At 36.9% G+C, this 19,216-nt stretch overlaps 1 protein-coding gene across 2 annotated transcripts in view; it reads right to left on the bottom strand.

Moving 5' to 3' along the window:
• Nucleotides 1-8,130: 8,130 nt before the first annotated feature.
• The window catches only part of LOC137874536 (protein Dok-7-like), a 29,247-nt gene continuing 18,161 nt past the window's right edge, over nt 8,131-19,216 (bottom strand). The window contains exons 10-12 of one of the 2 annotated variants that reach the window (XM_068713268.1): nt 18,270-18,342; nt 13,329-13,520; nt 8,131-10,869 (exon numbers count right to left, since the gene is read on the bottom strand). In XM_068713268.1, coding sequence (XP_068569369.1) covers nt 10,733-10,869; nt 13,329-13,520; nt 18,270-18,342 — 402 coding nt within the window. In that variant the 3' untranslated portion in view covers nt 8,131-10,732. The remainder of the gene's footprint in view (nt 10,870-13,328; nt 13,521-18,269; nt 18,343-19,216) is intronic. The other variant, XM_068713269.1, reaches the window with a different exon arrangement.

The raw sequence follows: 19,216 nt of genomic DNA, 5'->3' as shown, positions 1-19,216 counted from the left end.
GGTCATAGTATAGCCTGTCGAAAACAGTCATAGTATTGCTTGTCGAAAAAAGTGAAAAACGGTCATAGTCGAAAAAAGTCAAAAAACAGTCAAAGTATATTATATCAAAAACAGTCATAGTATAGCCTGTCGAAAACAGTCACAGTAAAGCCTGTCGAAAAAAGTGAAAAACGGTCATAGTATAGCATGTCGAAAAAATCCAAAAACGGTCATAGTAGAGCCTGTCAAAAACAGTCATGTTTAGCCTGTCGAAAAAAGTGAAAAACGGTCATAGTATAGCATGTCGAAAAAAGTAAAAAAACAGTCAGTATATTATATCAAAAACAGTCATAGTATAGCTTGTCGAAAACAGTAATAGTATAGCCTGTCGAAAAAAGTGAAAAACGGTCATAGTATGGCATGTCAAAATCTTTTCAAAACGCTCATAGTGTAGCATGTCGAAAACAGTCAAAAAACAGTCATAGTATATTATGTCGAAAACAGTCATAGTATAGCCTGTCGAAAACAGTCATAGTATAGCCTGCTGAAAAAAGTGAAAAACGGTCATCGTATAGCATGTTGAAAAAATTGAAAAACAGTCATAGTATAGCATGTCGAAAAAAGTCAAAAAACAGTCATAGCATATTATGTCAAAAACAGTCATAGTATAGCCTGCTGAAAAAAGTGAAAAACGGTCATCGTATAGCATGTTGAAAAAATTGAAAAACAGTCATAGTATAGCATGTCGAAAAAACTCAAAAAAAAGTCATGGCATATTATGTCGAAAACAGTCATAGTAATGCCTGTCGAAAACAGTCATAGTATAGCCTGTCGAAAAAAGTGAAAAACGGTCATAGTATAGCATGTCAAAAAAATTGAAAAACGGTCATAGTATAGCCTGTCGAAAACAGTCATAGTATTGCCTGTCGAAAAAAGTGAAAAACGGTCATAGTCGAAAAAAGTCAAAAAACAGTCATAGTATATTATATCGAAAACAGTCATACTAAAGCTCGTCGAAAAAATTGAAAAACGGTCATAGTATAGCATGTCGAAAAAAGTCAAATAACAATCATAGTATATTATGTTGAAAACAGTCATAGTATAGACTGTTGAAAAAAGTCAAAAAACAGTCAAAGTATATTATATCGAAAACAGTCATAGTATAGCCTGTCGAAAACAGTCACAGTAAAGCCTGTCGAAAAAAGTGAAAAACGGTCATAGTATAGCATGTCGAAAAAATCCAAAAACAGTCATAGTAGAGCCTGTCGAAAACAGTCATAGTATTGCCTGTCGAAAAAAGTGAAAAACGGTCATAGTAGAGCCTGTCAAAAACAGTCATAGTATAGCTTGTCGAAAACAGTCATAGTATTGCCTATCGAAAAAAGTGAAAAATGGTCATAGTATAGCATGTCGAAAAAATTGTAAAACGGTCATAGTCGAAAAAAGTCAAAAATGTAAAAAAACAGTCATAGTATATTATGTCGAAAACAGTCATAGTATAGCCTGTCGAAAAAAGTGAAAAACGGTCATAGTATAGCATGTCACCCCTTATAAGGTTCGAAACCCAGTCTCTTAGGTTGCAGCCCTTCTGCCATCCGCCTGAGCTTATCCACACCAGAAAATTCTATTGTTGTTTGCCGTATTTGACTCTGCGATTGCGCGTCCATCCTTAAAAACCTTTACCTCTGATAAGGATCGAACCCCCAGTCTCTCAGGTTGCAGCCCTTCTGCTATCCACTTGAGCTATTCTACACCTAATACTTCTGTTGTTGTTTGCCGTATTTGACTCCGCTATTGCGTGTCCATCCTTAAAAACCATTGCCCCTTATAAGGATCAAACCCCCAGGCTCTCAGGTAGCAGCCCTTCTTCCATGCGCCTAAGCTATTCCAGACCACATACTTCTATTGTTGTTTGCCGTATTTGACTCTGCGATTGCGCGTCCATCCTTAAAAACCTTCGCCTCTTACGAGGATCAAACTCCCAGTCTCTCAGGTTGCAGCCCTTCTGTCATCCGCCTGAGCTATTCCACAACAGACAATTCTATTGTTGTTTGCCGTATTTGACTCTGCGATTGCGCGTCCATCCTTAAAAACCTTTGCCCCTTATAAGGATCGAACCCCCAGTCTCTCAGATTGCAGCCATTCTGCCATCCGCCTGAGCTATTCCACATCAGACAATACTATTGTTGTTTGCCGTATTTGACTCTGCGATTGCGCGTCCATCCTTAAAAACCTTTGCCTCTTATAAGGATCGAACCTCCAGTTTCTCAGGTTGCAGCCCTGCTGCCATCCGCCTGAGTTATTCCACACCAGACAACTCTATTGTTGTTTGCCGTATTTGACTCTGCGATAGCAGAGTTGGCCATTACCTTGAGCTAATCGACCCAACGCAGTTAAAAGATTTCTTGGTGTATTTGACTTCTTTTTTGGTCATCAGACCTTTAAAACACACAAACCCACAACTTCTTGCCTCCTACTCCTAACCACTATTCTTTTTTCGACATGCTATTCTATGACTGTTTTTTAAAAAAAATTTCGACATGCTATACTATGACCGTTTTTTAATTTTTTAGACATGCTATACTATGACTGTTTTCGACATAATATACTATGACTGTTTTTTGACTTTTTTCAACATGCTATACTATGACCGTTTTTCACTTTTTTCGACAGGCTATACTATGACTGTTTTCGACAGGCTATACTATGACTGTTTTCGATATAATATACTTTGACTGTTTTTTGACTTTTTTCAACATGCTATACTATGACCGTTTTTCACTCTTTTCAACAGGCTATACTATGACTGTTTTCGACAGGCTATACTGACAGTTTTCGATATAATATACTTTGACTGTTTTTTGACTTTTTTGACTTTTTTCGACTATGACCGTTTTTCAATTTTTTCGACATGCTATACTATGACCGTTTTTCAATTTTTTCGACATGCTATACTATGACCGTTTTTCACTTTTTTCGAAAGGCAATACTATGACTGTTTTCGACAGGCTATACTATGACTGTTTTTTGACTTTTTTCGACATGCTATAATTTGACCGTTTTTCACTTTTTTCGACAGGCAATACTATGACTGTTTTCGACAGGCTATACAATGACTATTTTCGACATAATATACTATGACTGTTTTTTGACTTTTTTCGACATGCTATACTATGACCGTTTTTCATTTTTTTTGACATGCTATACTTTGACCGTTTTCGACAGGCAATACTATGACTGTTTGTGACAGGCTATACTATTACTGTTTTCGACAAAATATACTATGACTGCTTTTTTTTTTTTTCGACATGCTTAACTATGACCGTTTTTCACTTTTTTCGAAAGGCTATACTATGACTGTTTTCGACATAATATACTATGACTGTTTTCGACAGGCTATACTATGAATGTTTTCGACAGGCTGTATTATGACCGTTTTTGGATTTTTTCGACATGCTATACTATAACCGTTTTTGACTTTTTTCGACAGGCTATACTATGGCTGCTTTCGACAGGCTATACTATGACTGTTTTCGACATAATATACTACGACCGTTTTTAAATTTTTTCGACATGCTATACTACGACCGTTTTTCACTTTTTTCGACAGGCTATACTATGAATGTTTTCGACAGGCTATACTGTGACTGTTTTCGACATAATATACTATGACTGTTTTTTTATTTTTTTCGACATGCTATACTATGACCGTTTTGGGATTTTTTCGACATGCTGTACTATAACCGTTTTTGACTTTTTTCGACAGGCTATACTATGGCTGCTTTCGACAGGCTATACTATGACTGTTTTCGACATAATATACTATGACCGTTTTTCAATTTTTTCGACATGCTATACTATGACCGTTTTTCACTTTTTTCGACAGTCTATACTTTGACTGTTTTCGACAGGCTATACTATGACTGTTTTCGACATAATATACTACTACTGTTTTTTGACTTTTTTCGACATGCTATACTATGACCGTTTTTCACTTTTTTCGACATGCTATACTAAGACCGTTTTTCACTTTTTTCAACAGGCTATACTATGAATGTTTTCAACAGGCTATACTATGACTGTTTTCGACATAATATACTACTACTGTTTTTTGACTTTTTTCGACATGCTATACTAAGACCGTTTTTCACTTTTTTCGACATGCTATACTATGACTGTTTTCGACAGGCTATACTATGAATGTTTTCGACAGGCTGTATTATGACCGTTTTTGGATTTTTTCGACATGCTATACTATAACCGTTTTTGACTTTTTTCGACAGGCTATACTATGGCTGCTTTCGACAGGCTATACTATGACTGTTTTCGACATAATATACTATGACCGTTTTTCAATTTTTTCGACATGCTATACTATGACCGTTTTTCACTTTTTTCGACAGTCTATACTTTGACTGTTTTCGACAGGCTATACTATGACTGTTTTCGACATGCTATACTATGACTGTTTTTTGACTTTTTTCGACATGCTATACTATGACCATTTTTCACTTTTTTCAACAGGCTATACTATGAATGTTTTCGACAGGCTATACTATGACTGTTTTCGACATAATATACTACTACTGTTTTTTGACTTTTTTCGACATGCTATACTAAGACCGTTTTTCACTTTTTTCGACAGGCAATACTATGGCTGTTTTCGACAGGCTATACTATGACTGTTTTCGATATGATATACTATGACTGTTTTTTTACTTTTTTCGACATGCTATACTATGACCGTTTTGGGATTTTTTCGACATGCTATACTATAACCTTTTTTGACTTTTTTCGACAGGCTATACTATGGCTGCTTTCGACAGGCTATACTATGACTGTTTTCGACATAATATACTGTGACCGTTTTTCAATTTTTTCGACATGCTATACTATGACCGTTTTTCACTTTTTTCGACAGTCTATACTTTGACTGTTTTCGACAGGCTATACTATGACTGTTTTTCACTTTTTTCAACAGGCTATACTATGAATGTTTTCAACAGGCTATACTATGACTGTTTTCGACATAATATACTACTACTGTTTTTTGACTTTTTTCGACATGCTATACTATGACCGTTTCTCACTTTTTTCGACATGCTATACTAAGACCGTTTTTCACTTTTTTCGACATGCTATACTATGACTGTTTTTGACAGGCTATACTATGACTGTTTTCGACATGATATACTGTGACCGTTTTTCACTTTTTTCGACAGGCTATACTATGACCGTTTTTCACTTTTTTCGACAGGCTATACTATGGCTGCTTTCGACAGGCTATACTATGACTGTTTTCGACATAATATACTACGACCGTTTTTAAATTTTTTCGACATGCTATACTACGACCGTTTTTCACTTTTTTCGACAGGCTATACTATGAATGTTTTCGACAGGCTATACTGTGACTGTTTTCGACATAATATACTATGACTGTTTTTTTATTTTTTTCGACATGCTATACTATGACCGTTTTGGGATTTTTTCGACATGCTGTACTATAACCTTTTTTTGACTTTTTTCGACAGGCTATACTATGGCTGCTTTCGACAGGCTATACTATGACTGTTTTCGACATAATATACTATGACCGTTTTTCAATTTTTTCGACATGCTATACTATAACCGTTTTTCACTTTTTTCGACAGTCTATACTTTGACTGTTTTCGACAGGCTATACTATGACTGTTTTCGACATGCTATACTATGACTGTTTTTTGACTTTTTTCGACATGCTATACTATGACCGTTTTTCACTTTTTTCAACAGGCTATACTATGAATGTTTTCGACAGGCTATACTATGACTGTTTTCGACATAATATACTACTACTGTTTTTTGACTTTTTTCGACATGCTATACTATGACCGTTTTTCACTTTTTTCGACATGCTATACTAAGACCGTTTTTCTCTTTTTTGGAAAGGCTATACTATGACTGTTTTCGACATAATATACTATGACTGTTTTTTGACTTTTTTTGACATGCTATACTATGACCGTTTTTCAATTTTTTCGACATGCTATACTATGACTGTTTTTGACAGGCTATACTATGACTGTTTTCGACATGATATACTGTGACTGTTTTTTGACTTTTTTCGACATGCTATACTATGACCGTTTTTCACTTTTTTCGACAGGCTATACTATGACTGCTTTCGACAGACTATCCTATGAATGTTTTCGACAGGCTGTATTATGACTGTTTTTTGACTTTTTTCGACAGGCTATACTATGGCTGCTTTCGACAGGCTATACTATGACTGTTTTCGACATAATATACTACTACTGCTTTTTGAATTTTTTCGACATGCTATACTATGACCGTTTTTCACTTTTTTCGAAAGGCTATACTATGACTGTTTTCGACATAATATACTATGACCGTTTTTCACTTTTTTCGACAGGCTATACTATGAATGTTTTCGACATGCTATACTATGACCGTTTTTCACTTTTTTCAACAGTCTATACTGTGACTGTTTTCGACAGGCTATACTATGACTGTTTTCAACATGATATACTATGACTGTTTTCAACATGCTATACTATGACTGTTTTTTGACTTTTTTTGACAGGCTATACTATGACCGTTTTTCACTTTTTTCGACAGGCTATATACTATGACCGTTTTTTTACTTTTTTTGACATGCTATACTATGACTTTTTTTTACATGCTATACTATGACTTTTATCGACATGCTATACTATGACTATGTGAGAGCCAGAGAGATTTGTAAGTGAAATAGAGAATAAAAACAATGTCCTAATGTAGGAAGTAAATCGCCAAATCTTACGTAGTTAGTTCATTCAATTACAACTGTATGATTATAAATACTATATTTCAAAATATCACTGCTATAAGCAAAGCTCTCTAAGTTTTACTGTACTTTACTCTAAGTCATGTTAACAATTTGATATTCAAGGAGGGATATGGTCATCCTAAAATCATTATGGTGGCACCAAACATCTTGATCCCATTAGCAATAATGAAATAACACTGTATATTTCAATAAAAACATTTCGTCTATTGCTTTGCAGCTTGCAGAGATTTTAAATCATACTTGCAACAAGTCACAACAAAAGTTGAAGCCGTTGCAGTTAACTCCAGAATTTATCCTTTTAACATTGTTTGCAAATTCATATTCAAATGCTAATATATTGCATCACGTGTACTGTGTGGCAACTACAGCCACACCCAAATCTCACCTGCACCTGAGTTTGGGAATTGATCAATTGATGGATTTAAGACCTTAAAACTGTTTTGAAGTTATGAAGACAATTGATAAGTATTTCTATGAATTATTTGTTTGCGTGGCATGTTTCACTGCTCAGATTGGAAGGAAAAATTACCCAATTTGCATTTTACTACTGTGACTTTTTTTGACTTACTATACTATGATTTTTCATGACTTTATACGATGTACTATGCTATTACTTTTTTGACATGCTAAAAAAGTAATAGTATAGCATGTCGAAAAAAGATATCAATTACATTATGACTTTTTTTCGACATACTATACTGTGACATTTTTCGACTGACTACACTGACTTTTGTCGATATGCTATACTATGAAAAAAGATAGTTTGTTGAAAAAATCTTAAAAAATGTCTTAGTATAATATGGGGAAAAAGTCCAAAAGAAATCATGAAAAAAGCCATAGTATGTTGAAAAAAATCTTTAAACATTTCAGACTCATTTAAATGCTATACGACTTTTTCATGATTTTTTTCGACATGCTGTACAATGGCTTTTTTCACCAACATGCTGTACTATGACTTTTTTGCATACTATGACTCATATATGACACATTTCGATGACTTGCCTTTTTATGAGATACTTTACCATGACTTTATATGCCATTTTAATCGCATACTATAGTGCGTCATTGAATACTATGCCATACAAATTTTATTTTATAAGATACTTGACTATGACATAACACACCATGACTTCTTACAATATTTTTATGGTAATTAACTTCTTTTTTTAATGCAATTTTTCATGGCAGACTATACCATGACATGTTTTATGAGAATTCTATGATACGTTATACTCTCCAATCCCTTTAGGTGTTAAACATGGCCACCAAAGGTTGTTGAACATCAGACAGGCACGTAACTAAAAGGAAAACAAGTCAAATATAAAAGCATTTTACATTTATTTAATGATTCTTTCTAAAAGTCCAAAGAATAATTCAATCACGTAAAGACAGACTGGGAGGTGATTTGTGATACTGGGCTGTATGAATAAAAATAAAACTGAAGACTTGAATTATTTATTAGCAAATTAAATTAATTAAATTAGTAAGTAATTAATAAGTAATATAATGCATACTTTAATAGCAAATCTATCAATTTGTATTAGCTTTTTTAAATACATCACCTTCAATTTCATAATAACTTACATAAATATAATATATATATATATATATATATATATATATAAAACATCATATAGAATTTTATAATTATTCCACTTGCACACTGCATAGCCTTAAAGTTCAAAATTGTGCATATATCTTGATAAAATGTGATCAGCGCCAAGTACCTTCATACTTCATTCAAATGCTTCATAGTAGTGCTGAATGAAAATAATTAAAAGATGCTTCATATAATATGTTATCAAATGGGTTAACAACTGTATATGGGGGAAAAGTCCCATATATGATCTATTGCATCTCTACAAAAACTGAACATTCACATCAAAGCAGTAATTATGTAATTATGTTATAAATAATTTACAAGAACAATGGCATTACTTGAACTCTTCCCATACATCATTTCTGTACATACATAAAGTCTTTACATGTATATTTTATAACAATCCAGATCATCTAAATACAAATAAAATGTATTTACAGATATTAAAATAAAGTGTAATCCCAGTAGAGTATGAGACTAAAACCATACATTGACTAAGGTGGGGTACTAAAATAGCTGTTCAAAGCACTTACTCAATAACTATTTTAGTTTCCATAAAAATGCTTGTGTGCACACACAATTAGGACTAATGATAAAAAGCATTGAACCACTTCAGTGAGTAAAAAAAAAAAAAACCAACAACTTCAAAAACTTAAAATACATAATTTTGACAAATGATGGCCGTGAGTGCCAGGCAGTGAAATCTGGGATAGACTTGTTGTTCCAGAGTGATTAAGAAAATCCATTGACTTTCAACATCCTCTCTGCTTTGCATTATTAGTATAGAGATTATGTTCATCATAACCCCCAAACCATTCTTTACACCCAGGCAAAACATCACAATGCATAAGGTGGAAGTATTATGCAGAAGCATTGATTATCCTGTATTTACTTACACATTGTTTTAACAGTCTGAAATTTTCACTCTGAAGACTGGATGAAATATTTCCCTAAATATACAAAAAAGTGAATTTTGTGCAACTACATGTGGAATTACTGATGTGATGTCATTGAGGAATAGACGACTATGAACTCCTTGTGAGAATAAACACCATCTCTGCTTCATCTCCTGCTGCCACCCCATCTCGTTCTCCCAAACAAGGAAAGAAAACAGCATACTGCGTGTTATTAGGGATTGCCCGAGTGAGCTGTGGGGGGTTATTGGGGCCAGTGATTCAGCTCACGACTCACACATCTTCCTCCAAGTTAGCCTAAGGCTCTGGTACTGACATAATGCCATTTAATGAGATGCCTGAGTCCACTAAGAAGAACAAGATTGAAACGTTGCTCCTAATCCTGTGCTCCATCTTCAAGTTGCGTTGTGATTACAGAGGCAAGTCTGTGAGAATTGGTAAAAGGCGGTGTAGACTGGGCGAAGTAACTTCCATGACGAGAAAAGAGAACAAATTCCTCCATCATGGGCCGGTTGCACCAACAGAGCTTACTTCTGGTCTTAAGCCAATTTGGTCATAACTTGGTTTTCTAAGCCTGACCTAATAGTTACGCATAGTTAGTCTAGGCTTAAGCCTCCTCCTTGCTAAGACCGGGTGTAAATCTTACGCCTAGTCAGGAGCTCATTAAATATTTCTTTAAAAAAAAACATTGGTTCTGCATCTGAATAAGGTGAAACTGCTTGAAACTTACTGCTATATTTGAGGGAGGTGGTGACGATGTGCTGGGTGAGGTGACTGGCAAAGATGGAGTGTGTGTGGCCACTTTGACGCACAGAGAAGCAATTTTAAAACACAAACAATAGGCTATGTAGCCTAAACTAAATGATATACGCACAGTATTAGAATATATTATTGAGAACTATTGATACTCTGTTCTGCAATTCTTTAACGCTATTTGATGATATCCTGGATTTCTACAAGATGATGACAGTCGGGCCTTCTCCTTTGCCCTTCAGAGTTTGATATGATATTTGACTGGCTTATACTTTTGTGTGATAATAAGATACAGTGGTGTGATTCATGCCTGGTCATTTAGTTTTGGTTTCAATACAGAATGACTAAGATGTTTAACTGTTACAGATCTAGTAACTGTTGTCTCAATGTCCATGAGATTTATTTTTCTCCAATCCTCTATGATAACATTGCCGCAAATAGTCCTGTCTAGTCCATTCTAAAGACTGGTCTTCATAAAGACAGACTTGTTAGGACCAGGCTTAGTAAAGACCAGTTGGTGCAACCTGCAGCAGAGGATCTTTTGGAACAGTCTCCACTGAAAACCTTCTCAGAGAGATGGTTCCTGCAAAAACTAGTATGCCGTTACTGGGCAAAAAACAACCTGCTGAGATGAACAGTTCAGTGATGGAGAAATCAATGTGGCGTCCCCTTTCTTCTCAGCTCCAGAGTGTGCAGGCCCTCCTGTCGTCCCAGGGCATGCTGCGTGCCCACTTTGTGGGCCGTCTCTGTAGCGGTGATGTCGATCTGCGCGTACTTGGTGGAGCTCTTTCCTGTCAAGACACAAAAACAGACCTTTTAACTTGAAGTAAGTCATAGAACACCTACTATTTTAATATTCAACACTGTGGAGTTAATATTTTGTCATTTGGCTTGCTGCAAGAAACAAACCGAGTCTCTGCTGGCCACCACTCGTCCTGTGACACCGTCCATACAACCTCTGTAGCCGAGGCACAAATATTGTAAGGAGATCTGGCTCCATCATAGAGCAGTATTGGAAAACTATCAATTAATCAATACCTCTCCACCACAAGGGGGTGTGTAACAGCTAGCTGGGTGCAACTTTATATTTAACATACAGACATGAGAGTGGTATCAATCTTCTCATGTAATACTTATGAATGAGGCGAAAAAGCATATGTCCCAAAATATTGAAGTATACTTTAAATTGGCAACAATGTATTTTAGATTTTTTTAAGACAAAACTGGCAATTTCAGATACGAATACATACATTTGTATATATATAAGTTGTAAAAAACAGTAAACTGAACATCTTTTGGTATTGGAGCAAAAAAATAATCAGTTGCAGCAAATTCTGACCCTTTAGGTAAAGCCCATTCTTGTTGTAGGATGCAGAAAAGGCATTGCTGAATCAGCTTAAAAAAAAAAATCCAATTTCGAGAACTGCTGAAAACATCCAAACAAACATGACAACAGAGAGTTCAGAGTTAAGTGGATCTCTGCCCTTGCTGCCAACATGATTGCGTCTGGTAAGCGACTTGAGTGTCGCCACACAAAGCAGAAGAAAATGGCAACGATTCAGCTGAAGCCTTTAACATTCCCCTCATGCATAGTCCTCCATATTCACGTCACTTGCGATTAGCCCGTGACATCTTGCTTATTTGATTTTCACGCAAAGAAGGGCACGAAATTATGGTCATTTTAAAAGCAGAAATCGCCCCGCATTTGCATGAATATCACTGTCATGTGCGGTCTCCTGCTAGAGTGAAGTGTTTTACATTGGATTGAGGAACTCACAACCAGCCCTAACAACACATCAATAGTCCCTGGAGGAGGATCCCATTTGAGCCGGTGAATTCACAGCTGTGATCTGAATGCCCTGTGACCCCCTTTCAGTGGCGAGATGGGACGCCCCTTCTCCCGGGTGACAGATTGAGGCCGCATGCCGGGGTATAAACTGTATTGCTGACACTAGATATTAACCTCTCTCGTGACGGAGCCTGAGCGGCCCTTGTATTCCTGAGGGCAATGATGCTGATGGCCGACTTGTCTGTCAATTACATCTCTGATGACAAGGACTCAGCTGTCTTTTAGTGAGATGAAAGGAAATCCAATGAATCGTTTGGGAGCGATTGCTGTAACTCTGACGACGTGAAATAGAATTACAGACTAATCGTGTATCTAGAGCGACTATTCATCCTTTTGGCATTGATATCCTGGTTTGTTTTAAGTTGGCGTTTTCACATCTGTCTGCAGGATGTGAACATCTTTTTAAATATTTCCTTTTAATAAAGCGGCAGGGATCAGAAACATGAGCACAAATGAGAAAGCCTTGTATGCTGTGTGAACAAAGACGAGAACACAAGGTCGAGACTGAGGTCAGTTCACATTAAAGTTTAATCAATTCAGAATGTGGATTTTCTTTTAAATTCAAACCTTTGCATTAAATACCTCCTTACATCTAAAAGTGAAATACCCTCATTAGATATTCTCATGAATATTTCATGATTTTCTGATGAGTATCTGAATATGTATTAAAAGGGCATTCATCAGTTTCTAGATTACAATGACGATGATGTCCATTTGGGCAGTGCTCGTGAGTGCACAGATTGATACAGTGATTAACATTTGTACGGTGGAACAGTGCATTAAAAGCATGATTTAATGTGCTGAAGTATATAAAATGTGACGCAATATCAGCAAAAAGACGATAAATACAATAATGCTAAATGATTGCCATAAGTGAAATATTACAACTACCCTCTAGGGCTGAAAATGTTCCATACGTGCGCCTACAATACCAAGGTTTTCGTACCGATACTAAAACAATATTTCCTGCTGAGACAATACTTAATATCTTACTTTGAGAAATCTGAACATGTCTTTCTAAAAAAAGAACCTCTTAATACAAGAAGCAGTACAAGAATTTGCCTCATAACAGACAAACTGATGAATCTGACAAGATGTTCAATGTCAGCTTTTGATAAAAACATTACTCCAGGTTTCTCAATGTCTCATGTAGTTAGTTTTCAAGGAGAATTCCTGAGATATATTTGAGTTGTCAGTAGTGAATCTGAAGTGACAAATGACTGATCGTTCTTGTTGCCCGACAGTAACAGTTGATTTTTCTCCACAGGTGGAGTTTGCCTCCCCTGACTGTTCAACATGGCTGCTGTCTGAAGAAGTTTTAAAAAAAGAAGTAATTATCGCTTTAGAGAGAAGCTGTTTGTATATCAGCACTGTTACTTATCAAGGTTATGCATGCCTTACTCTGAGGCGGGAGATGTGCGACAGTCCCTCGGGGACCAGGACCGGGACCGGGACCTGGCTCCTGCAGCTCCAGCTCCATGTAGTTGAGCTGCTTCTTGGATGTGGGACTAACGGGAATATTCACATACGTCACACCTTCACTGCGAGGCCTTTCGGGGAGTGGTGCCTCTGGCGGGAAAACGAACACTGCCCCTGTCAATACAAGAGTGTTAATTGAGCTTCGGAGGAGTTTGTTAAATTGTGTCGTTCGCTTCTTTTAAAAAAGGTGTGAAAACTTATTTTTAACAACAAAATCCCAGAAGAGACCACAAGCAACAAGTGGTTCATCCTGCCAACAAGATTTGTCTTTGAAGCCACAGTCTGGCTTACAGCGCCAAATAACTCGATTGTCATCCAAAAAAACATTTTAAACACATGAAAGAGGCATGTAGTCGCATCTGGATGACTATTTCTTCGTTACAATGACCATAGGCTACTTATTTAAAAAAGTAAGTGTTTTGCTTCCATCTTTCTACACAGGCTGTGATCATTGTAATAAACAATATGTCATATGGCTTTTTCGTGTGTTTTTTCAAACAACAATGGAGTTCTATGACACGGAGGAATAAGCTCCACCAGGCTGTGGCTTTATAGACAATATATAGTAGAATTCATATGTCTTTTCACAGGATTTGATGGTAATATTAAAAAGACAAAATAACACAAGCTTTACTCTGGCACTTATTTGAAAGGAGGGGATTTTTTTTGTTTTATTATGACCTTAATTAAACGATAATGACGGAATCAAGGATCTGGCTTTGTTATTATGACCATCATCAAAAGCTAGATGATTCTTCCCTCCATGGTTAGGAAGTCTTGAGGCAACAGTCCTTATCAACAGCCTAATGTTAATTAGACTCATTTAAATATAGACATCTGCATTAAAGTCACTATATTCTTTTGAACAGTAAGGCACAGCAGCAGATCTGGGATCAGCAGCAACACTGGCACACATTGTATCCCACCGAATTGCCCTTTCCCCCAGAGGCTAATTATGCATAATTGGTTCGGCCCTAGGGATAACTTATGAGATGCATTAATGTCATTTTATATTATGAGGCTGTAAAACCATAACTTATTGCCCTTTTAAATCCCCCATCAGTGCTACATATCCAATTCCATTAATATGTGAAAACTCTGTTTACTGACACAAAGTTTTATGTTTTTACATTTATGTTGTTGTTGTTTTTTTAAATACAAACCAAACAGGAGGAGCCACAAAACAACATTTGCAGCCTAATCTCACATGAAAAAAATCCTTTACTTTGCATTTTTCCAATATTCGCAACACCAACAGAGTTACAAATCCCTGGCAGATTTTCTATTTGAAATTAGTAAACCAGTGTTAAAAAGCATTATGCATTTGCACAATTGGTCTTAAGCGCTTTTAATGGCAACCTGAACACAAGCAGTACTACAAGTAAAAACGGCAAAGAATCTACGCAACTGATTAAATGGGGAAAGCTATGCCGTTGAAATGGGTTGAGGCAGGATTTCTTGTTAGCTTTGACAAGAAACACCTTTTGTTCTGCCGACTGCACTGTCAAACACAAATTATACCCACAGTGTTGCCGAAAAAGCGTTGTTCATGTAATTTATTGGGCTTGATTGATGGTTTCCAGTGAATGCAGGAAGCTTTACCCGTCATAAAGCTAGAAGCCACCCAGCATAAAGAGGTGCAGAGTAAATGCTATTCAGTTCATTGTACTATTGATACAGTTTCAGAGCAACCGCATGAAATATGGACATATATTAGCTCTGTGACACGTTCTTCCAATGCTTTTTTTTAATGCCCGTGTCTAAAATGCCAGCAAAGATAGCTACAACCTTCAGTACACTCAAGGATATCTGAGAAATTTGCATATCCTGCATACTTCTGTTCTCCCCCATGAATAGAGACTAGTGAAACGCAAGATATACCGAATTTCTCCTGAACAGAGATACAAACATTTGTTAGTGATGCTACTTTAGTGCAAATAGAACAGATAAACTGATTGATGAAATTAGGTCACCTACATCAGCACTGTTCAACGGAAACACGCATTCAAAATCATCTTTATACAACAGCATCAATTAATCGGTTTTCTTCTCTTGACCGCAGCCACGTCATTACACAACAGACACCATGTATAGCGCAGCAAAAGAAACATTAAGTTACTGCAAGTCTGCTGATGCTTGAAGGACAAAGATAACATCTAAATCACAAAAAAAGTGATCGTTTAATTACAGTTGCTTTGTGTGTAGGATAATCCCAACAGCAGTAGGAGTACAACAACAGAAAACAGTGCAGCTGGGGGCGCTTACTAATGAGGCTATCTCTAGAAGATTATAGTTATTATACCAGTTAATATACATGCATTGGCAAGTATGAAATGCTGCATAAAATACCTTAGTCTCAGTGTCATGGATTCATTTGTATCTGCATTGCTACAGCTGTGTTGTAATTACACGTGAACACAATCATGTAATACAGCTCTATAAATTGTGATCAGAGGCTGGGACATTTGGGGACACCTACTTTGACTCCCTCTTAACGGCAACAGGCAGCAGCCATTAGCAGCAACTCAGTTATCAACCCCAGGGGACACTCGTACTATGAGTGAGAGGCCATCAGACGCCAGCGGAGTCTCGGTGGGTGCAGTCTTTGGCAACGTCTAAGAGGTCCGATCCCTAATTCATCAGACACCAAGCAGCCCTCGCAGTAGCGTCGTGTTTTTTTTTTTAATGGCTGCCATCACAACAGTGGGTTTGCCCACAGCTATGAGGCGGAGGGACTTTTCAATAACGCACTTTGCTCAGGAGGGAAGACCTCGCTGAGCTTGGTGACCAGAATTCACAAAGTCAACCGCTTGAGGGGAAACATGACGGGTTTAATGACAGCTGTGTCTTCAGGGTGAGCGGCCTGTTTAAGCTGGTTTTCCACCTTGTACATGTTATTCTAGTAGACAGACATTGAGGTAGAGGTGAAAGCATGTCTGAAAACCCAAAGGTTTGCTCAATATACAAACACTGAGTGACATATTTCTCACATTCAAGTCCAGAAACCTTACTCATCAAATCGCATACATACTGGTGTTTCTGTTATTTAGCCTATTTTATATATATATATATATATATATATATATATATATATATATATATATATATATATATATATATATATATTTATATATTTTTATATATATATATATATTTTTATATATATATATATATATATATATATATATATATATTTATATATATTTATTTATATATATATATATATATATATATATATATATTTATATTTATATTTCCATCAAGTTGAACCAACACCTCCCTAAAAAGGTCTGAACAAAAGCCAAACACTCTAACTTTACAAGGGATTAATAGAAAAATCTGACAAACCTCAAAACTGATCTCGTACAGTTTTGTGGAAAATGTGTCCAATACAATCTCGGTCACAAACTATGTCAAAGAGACATACAACCATCCAGCAAAAATTGCTTTTACAGTGTATAGTGGCCTCAAGAATAGTAATGCCAGAGGGACATGTCTAACCTGAATCGATGTCTCAATGTGGAACCAAAATACATCAATATAACATCAACAGTAGTAGCTGCTAACCGCACCATTTCATGAAAGTGTTACAGAACTACTACAACATCACATGGAAATCTGCATCCTCAAGTAAACCTGAGCCACTGGAGTTGGCCGCCTCCTGCGCGTCCCCGTCCATTAACTACTCGCTGAGGCAGGCGGATGGGGAAAGACGGCAGTGTGTTTGTAGGTACATGAACATGACTGATGGCTTTGGTGCCACATTGTGACAGCTGCTGGGACTTCCTAGAGCAGGTGTGCATTAGACTGAGGGCATGTTTCTCGGTGTGGGATGCTAAAGTGGCCAAAGGTCCCCTGACAGCTGTCCTCTCACCTCACCATCAGGGCAGGTATCCTGTCACACATCACCACGCTCTCTGTTTGTTTGGCCATCTTGTGTGTTTTCTCTTGACACAATTGGTGCTTATGTAACTCGAGTTAATGGCGTTACATAAAATGCAGATGGGCAAATACATTTTTGCGCTGAAGTGAGCCCTACACAATGAAAAAGAGAGATTGCTGAATTGGGTACTTTATTCCAAAATATATTTATAGCAACTCAAATTTCATGGGTTCATGATTTATCTGATATGACCTAAATTAACACAATTTAAACGGTTTTGCTTTAGTTTGTCACTCGAGATTCTGTTTTCCTTTCTTTTTATTAGCAAGTTAGTTTGTTCGTTAGCTCCGCAACAGCGACACGACACATGGCACTTACTGAGTGTAAATATTTAGAAACTACTACATCTCTATGTAAAGTATAGTTTGTATGGGCAATCTGCTTTAATTTAGTGATGTGTGGATCTCCACTTCCATAATACTTGGCTAATCTATGAACAGTTGGTGCATCTGGCTCAGCGTATTATGAGTCTGTATGCAGAACTGTACAGTATGTGCTTTGTACAGTATGTGCTTTGTACAGTATGTGCTTTCTGAAAACAACTTCCTGTCAATGTCACAGTCCATTACCCTGAATAGAGTTGAGTAAACACTATGTCAGTGGAGTATGTGTCTGTTCCTAACATCACCCTTGTGGATGCGATGCCCCGTGCCAGTCTGCCATTTCAGACACTGAATGAGCCTCATTTAATTTATTTATTCATGCACGCCAAGAAACGGGTGATGTGCTTATAGCCTTGTTCATTTAAGTGCATGAGTCATGAATTTAATTCACTTTTTGTAAGCGAGTCCTGGTTATCGCAAGAAGCCTGGGAACGTTCAGACTGTCCATTGCCACAACCAGCAATGTGCATAACTTAACTGGCCTGGTTGAGAAAAGCAACCTGATTATATGCATTAGTTGATGTCGGTCTCACTCACCTGGAGTCTCTTGAAGGAACCTCTGCTGACCACAGCTGCCCATCAGCTCGTACTTGCTTTTTTCTTCTGCCTGCTGGACACACAGACAGCGTGCACTGTTGATTTTTCGCATTTGCAAAACTCGTAAATTTATTACATAAGAAGTGAGACGATGGCTTTGTCCTCAACAGCTCGGTGGACACGTCAGGAGTATTTACAGAGAGAGGCCCAAATCTAGGGTTTACCGAGAGCTCAAGGCTACGTCCTCCATGTCGAAACAAACACTGTCTGCAATGGTTCATCGTTGTGGATGGATAACCGTGCCTTTTAAGTCACTGTAAGCACAGCTATTGTGGTGTGAAAATTGTTGGCGGAGTGCAGCCATATTGCTTTCATTGCCATTTAGAGGACACTTTTCACACAAAGACGGATTCCTTGATGGGGCCATCTTCACACTGAGAATGTACATAAAGGGGATATCTGTAATGGGCATCAGCTGATTACTGTATATTGATACACTTTAATTGACAACTTCTCGTATTGTTTTTGAATATTCATATTTCTTATCAGGACTTTCCAGGGGTTAAACTAATCTGTTCACATCCAACAGCATCTAGGCATGTGATGCAACGCTGGCATTATTACATTATCTGTATTCCACAAAATAAGTTCAATATTTTGCGAAATACACTCATTCACTTTCTACCCACAAGTTAGATGAGGAGATTGATGTCACGCCCATGTCCCATTTCCCCAAATATCAAATTTTCCCTTCAAACAGAGCTACAACAACCAAGAACAGGTTCAACCAGTAAGCCCATATTCCTGTACAAAACTTTCTAAAGTAAGAGATGACACATTATTTACTGAATAAAACCGTTTAATATATAATTAGAGGTAAAATGTCAATCAATCGTGATATATAATCAGCTGCAAGTTTATACACATGGATAAAATTATTACTAGTC

Source organism: Cebidichthys violaceus, unplaced genomic scaffold, assembly GCF_023349555.1.
Source record: "Cebidichthys violaceus isolate CVI_PGR_0920_01 unplaced genomic scaffold, fCebVio1.0.p SCAF_19, whole genome shotgun sequence".
Taxonomy (NCBI): Eukaryota; Metazoa; Chordata; class Actinopteri; order Perciformes; family Stichaeidae; genus Cebidichthys; species Cebidichthys violaceus.
The sequence above is the reverse complement of the archived record's forward strand: the minus strand, read 5'-3'. Positions and strand labels throughout refer to the sequence as shown.